Source organism: Miscanthus floridulus, chromosome 6 (genome assembly GCF_019320115.1).
Source record: "Miscanthus floridulus cultivar M001 chromosome 6, ASM1932011v1, whole genome shotgun sequence".
NCBI lineage: Eukaryota > Viridiplantae > Streptophyta > Magnoliopsida > Poales > Poaceae > Miscanthus > Miscanthus floridulus.
In genome coordinates this window covers 1,208,132-1,223,962 of record NC_089585.1, presented here as the reverse complement: position 1 = coordinate 1,223,962, position 15,831 = coordinate 1,208,132, and the positions used below count along the sequence as shown (strand labels likewise).

Below are 15,831 nucleotides of genomic sequence, written 5' to 3'. Positions count from 1 at the left end.
AGTTAGTACGAAGCTTGGGCCATGGCGGCCGTCCTGGATGCTTTGGTACCCTATGCCAAGAAGCTGATCCAAGACATGGCAAAAGAAGAAGTGTCCATGCCGTTGGGAGTCTCTGGCGAGATCACCAAGCTGGAAGGCATCAACCCTAAACCCTAAACCCTAAACCCTAAACCCACGATGCGGAGAGCAGGTGCATCACTAAACAAAGTGTGCAGAAATGGGTTAGCAAGCTCAAGGACGCCATGTACGATGCCACCGACATCATAGAGCTTTGTCAGCTCGAGGCCGACGAGCACAGGGAACTAGAAGAAGGTGGCGGCATCAGGGATCAGCATCATCTGCTAGCTTGTTGCCAGCCACTGCTGGTGTGGCTCCAGAGCCCTGTCGTCGCACTCATCACCTGCGGGGGCATAGAGAAGATGCAAGATTTCTTCCACAGATTCCTCTTCTGCCTGGAGAATCCCGTGTTCGCTCACGAGATAGGCGGCCGCATCAAGGAGCTGAACCAGCGGCTGGAAGGCATCTACAAAGAGGCTGAAAATTTCAGGTTTCGTACTGACCTAGATTCTTCAAACCCAGAGCCAAGAAAGCTAACTGTTGCTGAGTTATCTAGCTACAAGACAAGTTCGCGCGTCGACGAGTCTGCCATAGTTGGGGAGCAGATAGAGAGGGACACAAAGGAGATCGTCCAGGTGCTACTAACCACAGATGACGACAATCACGACATCAAAGTTGTGTCTATTATTGGCACTGGCGGCTTGGGAAAGACTACTCTTGCCTAGAAGATCTTCAACGATGCAACTATCCAAGAACACTTCAAAACCAAGATATGGCTAAGCATCACCAAGCAGTTCGATGAGGGTGAGCTCCTGAGGACAGCAATCAAGCATGCTGGGGGAAACCATGGTGGGGAGCAAGACAAGAGCACTCTAACAGACACCCTCATCGATACTCTCTCCACTAAAGGCAGATATCTATTGGTGATGGATGATGTGTGGAGCCAGAAAGCGTGGAATGATGTGCTTAGGGTCCCAATTAGAACTGCTAGCAAGAAACAACCCGCAAGCCGTGTCCTTGTCACCACGAGATCTGCAGACCTGCCACAGCAGATGCAAGCCAACCTGCACCAGCACCGTGTGAGGCCTCTAGACAATGAAGATGCCTGGTTCTTGCTCAAGAAACAGCTACAGCCTGACCAGGTTAGTGGTCTATCCATACTCTATACAACTAGGACAACCATTACATTTAGCTTAGAGAAATGAATTTACAGCATATATATTTCAATTCAAAAATAATGTTGATAATTTTCTCTATAATTTAGTTAAACCTATGATGGTTTGACTTAAATAATAAAGCTGCCAACTTGTTGGACTGTATGGATTACTTAATTAGATACTTCTTTTAATGCTCTCGCAATAATGCTCAAAAGGCGTGTTAGAGTAGTTCCACTAGCGCCAAGCCAGAGGCCATTGCATCACCTGCCATTGCAAATCATTGCCAACGTCTATAAAATATTTGTATATTGTTGCCCAATTCTTGAACAAATTACCTAACCGGTGGGACCATGGACACATTTATGACCTTTCACTCGTTTTATTGACCTTTCAATAAAAATGAATATTTCAATGCATCTAGCAGTGTGCTCTAACAGATAAGGATAATTTGGTACTCCCTCCAATCAAATTACGAATCGCTTTGCCTATTTTAGGTACATGGCTTTGTCATACACTATCTCTAGATACATATATAGTAAAAGCTATTTGGCTTTGTTATGCACCTACATGGCTGTTTAGGTACATGGTTTTGTTGCACCTAGGATTTTTTATAAACCTAGAAAATCATAAACAACTTATAATTTTGAAAAGATTGTATGTACCCCTAGTTTTGACTATCGTAGTTGTCCTAAAGGTAATGCCCCATAGCTGGCCTTGCCTCCTTTTACAACAAACCTAACTTCGAGCACCTGGACTCAGGAATAAAGTCTCCGACCGACTCAAACTGGACGTAGGGCACTTTGCCTGAACCAGTATAAACCCTGTGTCATTGAGCGCTAGGCCATATCCGATCACAACGTACGTCAAAACGATAAATATTTACTAGTTGGTCACTTTTCGCACTGACACTACTGTTAAAGTCTATGACTAAAACAGAAAATTATAAACATAGAAAATATGTCTAAACATTACAATAGTAGAATCATATGCAATATAATATCTTATGATGCAATTTTTTAGAACTCAAAATTATGTATTTACACTAGGTAAAATTTTGCATCATAAATTTTCTTTTTAGATTCGAGATCTATAATAATCATTTATATCATGCATAAATGTAATATATATTGCAGTAATTTATCTGAGGGCTAAACATAAAAACCAGAAATATAATAATCTTTTAGGACTATCTTGGAGTTTGCAGAAACGATAAGGATGTTTGTGCAAAATTAAATGCACAACCTTATCCGACCACTGGGAATCCTTCCCACGGACGGTTGCCTCGCTCGGGCCTCACGGCCGGGCGGGCGGCACTGTTGCCGATGCCGTTTCTGGCCGTGCGGGCGTCGACGCCGTTCGGGCTCCAGACTCGCTGGCGCCGGCAACGGAGGGCCGGTCGTGGCCAGCCGCGGATTTGCCGGGCCGTCGGCCTCCGGCGCGGGGGCCGTGCGGGGCTGGCCGCTACCCGCCACCAAATGTGAAGACGAGGCCGCGTGGGACTTTATGCAGCGGGCGCCTGGCCGAGGCTGCAGGCCGCGGGGCACTGTGGGAGCAGTCGGCTGCCGCAGGCGCGGGGCCACGAGCCGCCGTGCGCGTGGGGCCTGGGGCGAGCGCTGGGCTGCCTCCGTCGGGCGCAGGGGGGCCGCGCACGCGTGTCCCTGCCGAAACCACCTTCGTCGGGGAAGCCAGCCGTTGCCCAAGGCTGCAAGCGTGGGCCGCCAGCCGCGCGAGGCCGCAGCCTAGGTGGCTACGCGGGACTGTCGCCCACGGGCTTATCGGCTGCAGGGGCGGTTGGCCGCTGGAGCGCGGAGGCCACCGGGATCCAAGCGTAGGCTGCTGGCTGCAGAGCGGCGCCTGCCCGCGCGAATGCCGCGCGCGCGCGGAGCCTGGTCGTCCCCTTCCCCTTCACGGCACTTAGGCCAATGAAGGGCGCGGCCCTCATCCTCGTCGGAGGAGATGTACCCAGCAGCGTCTCGATCCCGACGACGATGAAACCCATTGGAATCGACGAGTGTGAAGGTACGAATAATCGTGGCAGTTACCTCGATCCGCGCTTCCTTCCTAGACTCTACATGTTCGTGATATTGCCGTCCTTCTCTTCTACTCGAACTCAACCGAGGATGCAGTCCTTTGGTTCTAGCGATGGAATCATGGAAGTCGGTGCCTCGTTCTTCCTTCACAGCAACTGCACCCGCGAACTCTCTTTTCCAAGCGAAGAGCAGCGTGGCTTGCAGCGGAGGCAGCGACGCTGACGAACTTGTCTCCGGCGAGTCCTCCTTCAACAGCAACGCCGGCAACTTCTTCTCCGCCGAACTGCTCGGGCCAACTGCTCTCTGGTTCCTCCTCTTGGCGTCAGTGGAGAGCGAGCATGTGTGATAACGTGTGATGCAAGTGATTTTCCGCCATATTCCCTATAAACAGTGTGTATATATACAGGGTGCATGTGGACCGTTACATATGTAAAAGAGAGATGGATTGAAAAAACACCTTTTAGAATAATATCTAATTGAGCACTAAATAATAATTCGTCCTCTTGAAAAAACAAGGGTGAAAACAAGCATCGAGTCAGAACTTTTAAGAGGGCATTTAGTTTGAGAAATAAGTGACCCATTATCATTTTCACATTATTTTTTATTATATCTTATGGAGTGGCAATAATCATCACTGCATTCTTAGTAAACTAATAACTAGTTGAAACATCCTCAATTTTCTCCGAAGGAAGAATCCACAGAATGAGTTATAATATGATAAAACCAAGAACCAATTCCATCATATTATCATATATCAGTCGATATCACAGTCATACATCGTAGGATTACAAGAATACAAGATATTGCATCACTGGAGAACACACCTATTACAGAGTTAATCTAGCAGAAGACTCACGAGTGAAGGCTCCTCCTTCACGGGCATCATCAGAGTTGGCGTAGTGCAGCGTAGATTCCATCTCCGAACTAAACTTGAGCGTAGGCACGAGACCTCCTAATCCTTCTAAAGTCAGCATCTCTGAGAAACAGGAAATCTGCACACCGCTAGATGTGTGCAGGCCATGGTCAGCACCGATGAGCTTTAGTGGAAAAGATAAACAAGGGATCTGGCAATCCTAATATTTGGCTGTGGTTTGCATCCTTAGCGCATGAGTAGTAAATAACATTAGTAATATAGTAATAATATCCAATTTTTAACACATTCACCACCACACCGTCCATATCCATCCACCAGCCATCCATCCCAAACCATCTCCACACCACCACACCATATCTCATCTCACACACTCAGGTCAACAGGCCAACTCCCTTTTGGCCTTGTCTCAACAGCCCATAGCCCCCAAGGCTCACGACCGGAAAATACCCCAACCCTGGAGGGAGAAAAGAAGGACTCATCTCCTATCTAGTTTAAGTGAAACCCAGGAAAGGTCCATAGCCGACAAGTCGGCATATGTATCGATCGATCAACCATACACTCTGTAGAGGTTTCACATACCCACAAGATAGCCATCCTCGACGGTGCCCCATCTAGGCAGATTCCGGCCGCTTGCTAGCCTAGAACGATGCCACCCTACCTCTCAGCCCTAGAACATCCCAAGTCTAGTCTGGGATGGCTGATACTGTGAGTCGTAGACGGAGCTGGGTCCACAAGGCCTCCTGAAGTCTCGGAAGGGTGTGGGAGGAAACCGCGCGCCCCGTACCTCCCTTGCACATGTTCGCCTAGCAGTAGTGGCATCGCCCTACCAAGTAGTCCGACCATCCCGCACCATATAGGGCGAGTGGGATGTAAAGGATTCCCGGTGAATCTGAGTACTAGTAAGTCCTTAGGGATGACCAAGCTAGAATGTCTTCATCAGGGTTTCCATTTTATGTGCCACCACAACACCTCTACCCTGGGCTCCACCTCTCCGAGGTTCACACCCAAGGCCACCTCCAATTATCATTTACCCGCCATAGGTATTCCATATCCAAGTGCCCAGGTAGTACCACATGGCAAGACTCGCCCCAGGCTCATCGTTATTCTAGCTCGGTCGACACAACCCTCACTCTCCACGCACCCAAGACACACACAGCACGCTCACACACCACCAAGTTCGGCTCCCATAGCCAAACCATTCCCAGGGGGTTCACCACCAGCATCACATCCCCGATATAATGCGAAGTGGAGTTAATAATAAGTATAGTGGTGTAATATGCAAGCAAGCAGGCAAGTATGCATATATAAGCGAGCGAATGCGCAAAGCAGGGTGACGTGGTAGAGTGGGTTGCATCAGGGTAATAATGGCTCAGGTAGTAGCATGCATCAAAGTACTAGCAAAGGAATAATTATAAAGCGCTAGCGGTTCTAGATATTATGCAATGTCTAATAGGATTCTCTAAAAGAGGGTGCTGACATGACACCTACGATGTCGAGGTAGTAGTGGTACAAATCTTTGTTAGTTGATGTAGTCGATTAGCAAGGTCTCCTCTTCCCAGGGTCCTATCGTCGATCACATTCTCCTTCTCCATCGGTTTCCGATCCAACGTTGTCCTCGTGGCAATTACCTCCAAAACACACTCAAGGCAAGAGAACAAACAATATTCCAAAAAGGCAACAAGACCCAGAAGGAACACAAAGAGGAAATGACTTGGCCCTCTCGACTGATGTCCGATCCATGGGCCAAAGAAACACGAGTGGTGGTATGCTGAGCACAAGCTTAAGTCATGGCCAAGCCAGTATGGCTTTACGATAAACGGTTTAAGCCAGAGCTTATCCAGAGCAAACACCATGGCTCACGATCTTTCGATCCGGTGTCATTGAATTGACGGGGATTGGAAGTCAGGCCCCAAGAAAGAAGAACGACGGGGTTCGACTCTTATAGCCTTATCCCGCAAGTCACAATTGGACACGAGTAGCAAACAAGAACGATTAATACTATTGTAACTTGGCTCCAACATACTTCAGATCGCCCGCTATGGTAGAAAGCGGTAGCGCAAAGAGATTGGACATCAACGTTTCCCCTCGATCCACACGACACAATAACATCAGGAGCCGAGAAGAGAGTCGCTCAACACAGCAAAAAATGCAGGGGTTAGCTAGGCACATCCATGTCATGTTCTTAGACACATCTTCGGGAAAGATGGTTTTAGACGGTCGATCGGGTCGACACGCACGGGTCCGAGGTACAACATAGACCATAGCTTCGCTAACCCAAGGGAATAGTCCGGTCTTTGATCCAATCATCATGGGCAAGACGGAATCGAATAGAGCGGGCTAACGGTGCAACAAGAGCAAGAACAACAAGGGACAAGGTCTACTTCTTCCATCACTCGTGCTACGACGAAAGATGGGGCATTGGAAGGAAGCGATGAACACCAAGTACGCAAACCACTCGTAGGGTACCCGGCTTAGGTGGACTAGCACTAAGACATCTCTCTAATTCATAGCGGTGCGATTGTCACCGCGGAAATCAAAGAGATGCGATGGTCATACAAGGTACAAGCATACGGGGGTTTGAGCACGAAGAGGCAAGTAAAAGCAAAAGAGTGGCATAGCTCCATGGTCATGGCGAGGCGAACTCGTGGCCACAAGCTACACCAACGAGTTGGCATCCATCGTTCCATGATTGTTATCTCCCAGATCATCTCCCATAGGACTTGGTCATGGAGGGCTCAAAGCGTGCGGGTGATATCCGCATCGATGTTAGTATCGACATCGAATCCATCACGACCATGTTCTAGGGCCGAAGACAGGTGCTAACACTCATGGTACTATGAAGTCAACTAAAAAGCGAGGGGTCAAGTTACACTCGGCATCACGGGCATGGCGAGACGGATCCCGCGATCATAACGTCCGAACGAGGTACGATCCCTCAGCTGGCTCGAAGGCTCGGCACACAGGTAACAACACCAACAACCAGTGATAAGAACCAAACACGACTGAAAGACGCAACAACTCGACATGACTGCGGAGTAGCACATTCCATAGCTGGGTGATGGATAGATCCTTCGTTCCGTCGCCACCTGCTCAGTTTATGCTATGTCAACTAGTGGAGGTCCACCTATGCCATTGCTCGGTTTAGGTAGGTCCTGGTATTACCATGTTCTAAGCCGAAGGCAGGTTACATAGCTATAGGATGGGGATTCACTCGGTCGTGATGTGGCTGAGTCATGGTGGTGCACACGCAGGGTTCGAGCGAAGCTAGAACACGGCTGTATACATGCCTCCCAAGTGAGAACACGGCTGTATACATGCCTCCCAAGTGAGAAAGCGAGGGTCGGTTAGCATAGGTTAGCGAGGGTGGCCTAAGTATCATGGATGTCCTTCGAGAGTTTGGTCACTACCATGTCTAGGCTGTTGTGTCCTCGGAGCACGCATGTACGTTACGGTTGTGACACCCATAGCCGTTTAACAAGGGTCGTGCCAAGCTAATGTCGGCGGTGTGGCGTGTCAAGCAGTGCCGCATGCTACGTGAGTTCAAGTGAAGTGTGCATGAGTGCAGGTGATCGCGGTCATGGGCGACCGGCGATGGTGCTCCGAGGCTCGCATGGCATCGTTGGTGTGTGTGTCCACGCGTGTGGCCACGTGGCAAGGCTGAGCGACTGCGGTGGCTTGCTGTCGACACCGTGAGGCCTAGAAGGTGTGGGGATGGCTCGGGTGAGCAGCTCATGACCGTGCCCAGCGGTGCTTGACCAAAGAGCCTGAGGGCATGGACACTGTGCGCGCTCGGCTCGCCGTGACACTGCTTGGTGCATGAGCGCTAGCGTGGCCAAGGTCAGGCTTTGGGTCTGTGTGTGTGTGCGTCCGAGCGGTGGCCATGGTCGCGAGTGTGGCGGCAAGGTCTGGGGTCACGGAGGTGTAGGGGTCAGCTGAGCTCACAATGGTGAGGCCACGATGGCGGTGCCATGCCATGGACGTGAGGGCGAGGTGGTGTGTGCGCGGGCATGGTCATGGCCACGATGAAGTTCACCGATGGTGTGGCACCAAGGCAAGGTAGGGCCTTGTCAGGCAATGGCAGTGGCTAGTGTGGGTGCTAGCGCGGTGTGCTAGCGACATGGGCAAGTGGTGTGCGGTGCTCCTAGCCATGTGATGGCCATGGGTAGCAAGGTCAGTGCGGCACGCCAGCCGGGCATGCAGACATGCCATCGAGGGGCCAAGAGGGTGGAGCTTGGCCAAGGATGAGCTCACCGGTGCATGGTCGTACCTTGGTCGTGCAGCACTGCGTGTAGGTTCCTATGCAACAGTGTGTTAACTGTCAAGGCGCGGAGGCCTGTGTGTAGGTACTCGTGTCCGGTCTTGTGCGTGCTTGGCCGAGAGCTTGAAGGAGCTAGCAACATGCATGTGCGTCCATGGGCGCATGCACATGTTCACGAGTACTCGCGAGCAGACACCGGGACGGGGCTCATGTGAAAGCGCGCTGCTACAGTCATGGGCGACCAGCGGCGGCGGCCCTGTGTCGCCGTGCATGACATGCCCGTGCGAGTGTGCTATTCGTGTGTGTGATGGCGATTGGCCACGCGATGGCCGTTGGTGGCCTCGGTGCGGCATCGTGACCCCTACAAGAAGGCACGCCGGCACCAAGGCTAGGACAGGCATGGGTAGTCCACCAATGCAAAAAATAGGGGGCTTGGGCACTTGGAGTTCACCGATGGGCTTGATGGAGGCAGGCCGCCTGGTGCAGGAAGGGCTCGGTGCGAGCAGATTGCGTCAAGGTGGTGGCATTTCCGATCATGGCCACGACGTCATGGTGTCCCGACGAGGCCATGCCTAGGCTCGTGGCAAGGTGGTGGCTGGGCTCGAGGTGAAGGCGTTCCAGGGTGGCTCGATGTTCCTCGACGCAGGTTGCTAGAAGACGGTAGAAGCAACTTGCCGACGTCGAGGGCTGGGGCAGGTCAGGCGCGGGGTAACGGCGCTATCACGAGAAAGGAGGCGCCTTTGGTGAGGAAGGGCTCACCAGTGGTTTCGCGGGGGCAAAGGCTGTGATGTTGTCGTGGCCACGTGGACCTGTGCAGAACCACGGTAGGACAAGCAGGCGTGGGCACGCCGTGGCTTGATGATGCGACCGACGTCGCGTGGCTTCTCGCCGTGCAGGAAGTCATGGTGTGGCTATCCGGGCTTGGTGGACAGAGGTGGCGCCGGTGGCTCTTGGCTACGGTTTAGGGCGATGCCATTGTGGTCGGGGTGCAGGGTGAGGTCGAGGCCCAAGTTGGTGACGGTCCGCCGCAAGGACATTCCGTGGTGGCCACGGTCTCCGAGGGCTCGGCATCGCTGCAGGTTTCAGAACTCGGCGTAAAGGCCGGTCAGGCATGGTCACTGAAAGGCGTCGAAAGGTGGGGTCTTCGGTTCAGGGAAGGCTCACCGTCCGCTTGTGAAGGTCATGATGGAGATGAGGTGGATGGCGGCTCGACGTGGTGTTGATGCCGGGGCTTGACGCGGATCCATGGCTACGAGGTCTCCGTGCGACATGGCTTGGTGAGGCCGTGGAGTTTCTATGGTCATGCAGCTCGATGACGCATCCGGCATTGCAGGCTTGATGGTGAGGTTGCTCGGTGATTGTGCTCACAGCGCGGTGGCAAAGAACGGTGGGGCTCGCCTAGAGCTCTACGGCGGTGCCGTGGCCCCAAGGCGTTCTGGTACTGGGAATGGAGGCAGAGAGGAGATGGGAAGAAGTGGCGGCGGCTGGAAGGAGCTCCAGAGCAAGGTGGCGTCGGGGTCTTTATAGCGCGCCAGCTAGGGCTTCTAGGAGGTGCCGTCCATCCTCGACGTCTGTGCTAGGGAGAGGGACACGCGGCGTGAATCACGGGCACCTTAGCCAAGGACGCGGTCAGGGCACGGGTGCAGGGCGCTGAGCGGCGGCGGCGGCACCTGGGAGTGTCTGCTCTCGTCTAGAGTTGGCAAGGGGCGCCTAGAGGCAAGGCTAGGCCAAGGCACCGGTGGGCCACGCGGCTTGCGAGCTGGACCTGTGGGGTGCGAGACGGGCCGGCGGGGCAAGGAGAGGGGGCTTGGTTGGGCTTCTGCAGCTTGCTGGGGGCAGCTGGGCCTGTTTGGCCGTGCGCGCGTGAACGGGCCGAAGGGGAGGAGCCGGGCCAGGCTAGGCTGCTGTGCTAGTTGGGCCAGGAGAAGGGGTGATGGGTTGGGCCTCCAGCTCAAGTGGAAGAGGCCGGTTGGAAGGTGAGGTGGTCACGGGCCGAGGAGGCGAGCTGGGCCGACTCTGCTGCTTGGGCTGGTTTAACCATTTCCTCTTTCTCCTTCCTGCTCTATTCCTTTCTATTTCTATTAAATAAACCAAGGGCTTCTATGTGGGGTCCAGTCAAGGGTTGGCAATTTACGGGCATTGAGTTGATAAAGATAGTTGGTTGACTATAGAAATTAGGTCAAGGGGTTCGAAACTAAGGAGATGAACTGAGAGAGAGGTAGAAGGATTCATGAGAGATTCCAGAAGGAGTCAAAAAGATTTGCTACGGACTTGTGCTCTCCAACACAAAACCCTAAACCAAATAAGGAACTCTGGCAAGCTCCTACAAGCATCACTATATGTATGCAACAATTTATTTATAAATTGTTCTCTGTTTGACCTAGCATCTACATGCTTCACACATTGCAGGAAAAATTTTAAAAAGTTCGTATTTTTGGCTTCTCCAAAAACCCGGGTTGTTACACTAGTATATAAGCATATGACAAATCGGGTCATTTTACCAAATTATGGCTTGCACTTATGTACGACGCGCCACCTCATCTATAATTAGAGATTCTTCAAACCAAACACCCCTCCTTAAGCTCAGGATCGGAGCGGCTAAAAAAAGAGAAAGGGAGGAGTGAACTGACTACAAAGCACATGCATAGAAGAATCCTCCTGTACCCTCACCACTCAACCTTAAAACTTATATCATCATGTCTTATCTACTGCGCACCTATTTTTCTTCCTACCGCCACCACTGACCCCTAGCGGTTTTCCACCGCTTCGACCCAAACACCCCCAATCTCCTCTTCGGCTCCAGCGGTGCACCGCCAACTCCATCGCCGCCACCACGTGAACCACCTCGGGATCGCTACCTCCACTTGTAATCGGTCTCTTCCATTTCTTCGGTGGGGTTGGTATGGCGACCTCCCTAGCAACTCCCCAGTGCCAGAGATCATCAAGCCCCTAAAGTCCTAGGCCCCAATTCTAAAGCCTCAGATCTAAAGGCCAACAAGGTCCTTCATCTCTGGCGTCACCAGTTTTCATTCTTTTCTCTCGTATCATCAGCTTACGCATGTTGAATCTCTGCAACCAGAATTAAGGGGAGAGAGAGAGAGAGAGAGAGAGAGAGAGAGAGAGAGAGAGAGAGAGAGAGAGAGAGAGAGAGAGATTTCACCAAAATGTTAGTGCCGAAGACCCTGAACTCCTAAACCCTGCTTGTGAAGCCATAGATCTAAAGGATGGTAAGGTCCTTTGTTTCTGGCGTTGCCAGGTGAGTTTCTTTGTTTTTTTTCATTTTGTTCTCTTATTATTAGCTTACACGTGTTGAATCCCTACGATTGGAACTAAGCATTTCCACAGAGAGAATGATTCATTAAAAGCTATTGTCGGAGATCACAAAGACCCTGAAGTCCTAGACCCTGATTCTGAAGCCTTAGATATCAGGGTAGGTGAGATTGTTTGTCTCTAGCATAGCTAGGTGAGCTTTTTTGTTTTTATTTCTTTCCTCTTATTATGAAATTAATCATGCTAAATTTCTGCTACCGTAGTTAAGCATTTCCTAAGCGAGAGAAAGATTTTACCAAAAAGTTAAGCCAATCTCAATGGGGTTTTATAAAGTTTCGTGGGCATTAAATATGCTGACATGTCACTGCATTGATTAAGGGAGAGATCATGAAAGTTTCATGGGAATTAAACTTTTCTGCATCATTTTCAAAATATGAGTGTGTTGGAAACTGGGCCACGAAACCCGCTGTTGTCGGAGATCACAGTGACCCTAAAGTCCATAACTCTAATTCCGAAGCCCAAATACAAATACTGTATTTCACGTGTCTCAACGTTTCTTTTGAAAAATTAATTCAAACTTCAAAGTGGGTAAAAAGGAGGTATTATACCTCTTTTAATAATGTCCTAAACTCTAATTCCCTTCAGATTAAAAAAAAGAGGTATATACTAGTACACCTTAATCTAATAGAGCATTTTACCTGTGCGCCATTATGAAAGACGGTCTTGATCTATAGACCACTAAAACGTTCGAACGCTCCCTGATGCCATGACGCTAAACTTTTTTTTTTGTCTTCCATGCCATTCCGTCCACTTTTACCTCTAACGGCATTAAACTGCGCTGGAAAAAGTCTACTTGTATGAGTGTATGAGATCTTTTAATCTTAGCCACGTATCTAGAGATGAACGGTGAAGGTTAATTGCCAGTATAAGTGTATTTCTAAAGTATTCCTGAATTTATGTTTCTAAAGGAAAATGGTTGTATAAGGTGTGGGCATGACTTCACGGTGATTCATCAAGCTAGCTAGTCGACATAGCAAGGCATGGTTCTGCTCCGCTGCTCGCTCCGGCAGCCCGCGCGGCGTTGCACGCGTGCGTGCTGGGAAGGGTTGTAGGGGTGCTGCGCCTAGCTCGGCCGGCGGCGGGATGTGGGTGCCTGGCTCGCACCGTGGCCGCCGCGCTGGGCGGCGCTCAGCGGGAACGCCGGAGGCGGTGGGCACAACGCCGTCACCAGGCGCATCATGGCGTCGCTCAAGATCCCGACAACGAGTACGCCATGGTGTGCACCACCAACAGGACCACCGCGTTCCGCCTCCTCGCGGAGTCCTACGCGTTCCGGCCCGGGAAGCAGCTACTCCCCGTGTAGGACTACGAGAGCAAGGCCATGGCCGCCATGGCCGACAGCACGCGCCGTCGGGGCGCCGAGGTCACCTCCGCGAACTTCGCCTGGCCAAGCATGAGGATCCACAGCACCGACCCCCTGTAGTCTGACGTGGTGGAGAACGGCGACGCCCATGCCCCGGAGATCCGCGATGTCGACAGCACGATAGAGAACGGCTTCTACTCGGAGGAACCCAGAGCAGAGAACGGACACGAAACAGAGCGGTTGGCCAAGCAGGAAGAAGACGGAGAGAGCGTGATGGAGGTGGAGTGCCGGGGACTGGATCCATGGATTTAAATAGCGGGCTATAGCCACACTATAGCGTCGCTATAGCTTCTGAAGAGAGCTCTCGCTACGCTATTTCTATTTTTTCGCTATGTCATTTATAACCACTATATTATGCTTTAAAGTCACTAAATTGATTAGCTGTGACTTTAAAACAGCGTTGCTATTTCAACTTTAACTTTTAGAGTGACAATCTACTTATTATATATTTATCTTTTGCTGTTAAGTTGATCTTTTAGAAAATTGAACACTTGAGTCTCACAAATTGTGCTATAATGCCATATTAAATAATATTCCCTAGACTCCTAAAGCCTTGAAAACATATTTGTGTTCAGTAATTTTCACGATTCTTGTGTTTTTATGAAATAATTACTTGATTTTTTATGGTTTTCTTAAAAACCGCTATCTGTGGTAGCTCCGCTATAGCTGTGTTATAGCTTTATAGCTTCTGGAAAAAAGATGCCGCTATTTGCAATAGCCCGCTATTTTAAACCTTGACTGGATCACGCGGACGCGCTGGGGCTCATCGCCATTGGCAACCGGCTGCGGCTCATACGCGAAGGGGTCCTTCCACCCGCGGAACGCCAGCACCACGACGGCAGCGTTCGCCTCGGGCGACGCCCCTCACCCCTGCGACGCGAACAGCTCCACCAGCACTAGGCCCGCGGCCGCCTCCTGGTGCTCGCCCTCGGCCGTGGTCGCGTCGTCCGGCGCCGACGCCGTCGCGCCGCCCCTGCGCCCGAAGCATGCCGGGAGCCACGACGCCATTGGTGGGGTGGTGGTAGCTATGTCGTAACCAGCTAGCGAGCGAGCGAGTGTGCCGTGCGGCGGTGTCCGCGGCCGGCGCCCGTAGCAGCTGGGTAGGAACGTCGCGGCGAAGGGAACGAATCAGGCTAGTGAGCTCACTGGCGCGTTGGCCCTTGGCACGCAGGGGCAGAGCTGGAGAAAGGAGCCACACGCGGCCGGCGGCGAGCTACGCACGGGCAGCATCAAGCTCGGCTCACAGGCTAAGGAGGAAGAAGGTGGTCGGGTCACTTACAGCTTAGCCCTACCAGGCAGAGGGAAAGAAGGGAGAGGATAGAGTTACGAGAGGAGGGTATTTCTAATATTGTTACCGGTCGATGTCAGAGCTGTCAAACGGGTGAACAGAATGGCATAGAAGATCAGGGCTGTCAAACGCTGAACGGAATAGCATTAGGGTGTATTCGAATTCTTTAGTGATATGTAGGCCATGATCATCCTTGGTAATGGCACAGAGCTAAAAGGCTCAAAATAATACGTGTATCCATGGAAGGTTTTTGAAATCTGAACGGCGTTTGGCGTAGAAGCCGAGAAGCCCACGGACCGATGGAAATATCCGCGTGTCTCGTGGAATCCATCAATCACTGTATGTGAACTGGACCTTCGAGGGTATGATCACCCTAGCCATTACATTAAGAAGAAGACCTTCTCACGCAGGCTTAGAAAACCTCTGAACCCCTGCCCCATCCTTACACAGCGGCACCGTCGCTCTGTGAGAACAGATCGGTCCCTAGACATATGCTTTAACGTGGGACAGACGAGAGATTTTTTTAACCCCAGTCTAAAATTCGCTTCCATAAGAAGTCGAACCCAGGAGCGAGTAGCACCGGGTCGCTCTAACCAGTCTTTTACCGTTTTTTTTAATTTACAGCTTCTCCTCTCTCATCAGAGAGTAGAGACTAGAGACCCATCCAACTTTCTGGACTTAACAGATTGCGGAATCCTTTCCTTGTTTCCTCGAGCAGCGACGGGGTTCCAGCAAGGCGTCCGACCTCCAGGATTCCAGCGAGGCGTTGCGGAGGCAATGGCGAATGATCCGCTACTCAAAGCAAGTTCCTTTCTCCCCCCGTTGACTTGTTGTTTTGCACTACATTTCTCTAACCGAAAAAGTCTACTTAACCCCTCCACCTTTCATACATAGTCTACTTCACCCTTCAACTATGAAACCGTCTGTTTTACCCCCTGAATTTTCCAAAACCGTCTATTTTACTCCCGGACGGTTTTTGACAGCGGGTTTGAATTTTTTTTATTTTCGATGAATTTTTAAAAAATCATAGTAAATCATAAAATAAAAAATCTTATTTTATTGGACTCCATATGAGTAGATCTACACAGTGAATATATAATACGGTATGCTTTAGTACAATTTTTTTTTGTAGCTTTAGATTAATGGGAAAATTCAATTTTTTCTGTAATTAATTAGAATTTATCTATAACTAAGTTATACATAGTCCAATGAGTACGAAATTTTTACTATAGTTCAAGCATACAATAATTAGCGTACCATAAAAATTTCACCACAATTGGACTATAGAAACTGCAGCTATGAATTATTCCAATCAATCACAGACGAAACTAGATTTTCCAATTAGTTACTGTAGCAAACAGCTGATACTATAGCAACCGCTGTCAAAAACCGCCTGGAGGGGTAAAATAGCCTGTTTTGGAAAGTTGAGGGGTAAAACAGACGGTTTCATAGTTGGGGGTGAAGTAGCCCATGT

At 50.6% G+C, this 15,831-nt stretch overlaps 1 protein-coding gene across 1 annotated transcript; it reads left to right on the top strand.

Annotated features, from left to right (window-relative positions):
- The first annotated feature begins 242 nt into the window (after positions 1-242).
- On the top strand, positions 243-782 carry LOC136457335 (putative disease resistance protein RGA1). The gene has a single exon (XM_066457370.1). It carries the CDS (start codon positions 243-245, stop codon positions 780-782), a length of 540 nt encoding a protein of 179 aa, XP_066313467.1.
- Positions 783-15,831: the final 15,049 nt, after the last annotated feature.

Bases quoted from the DNA above. Each gene is read 5' to 3' on its own strand.
- LOC136457335 (XM_066457370.1), top strand. From the start codon at position 243: ATGTACGATGCCACCGACATCATAGAGCTTTGTCAGCTCGAGGCCGAC.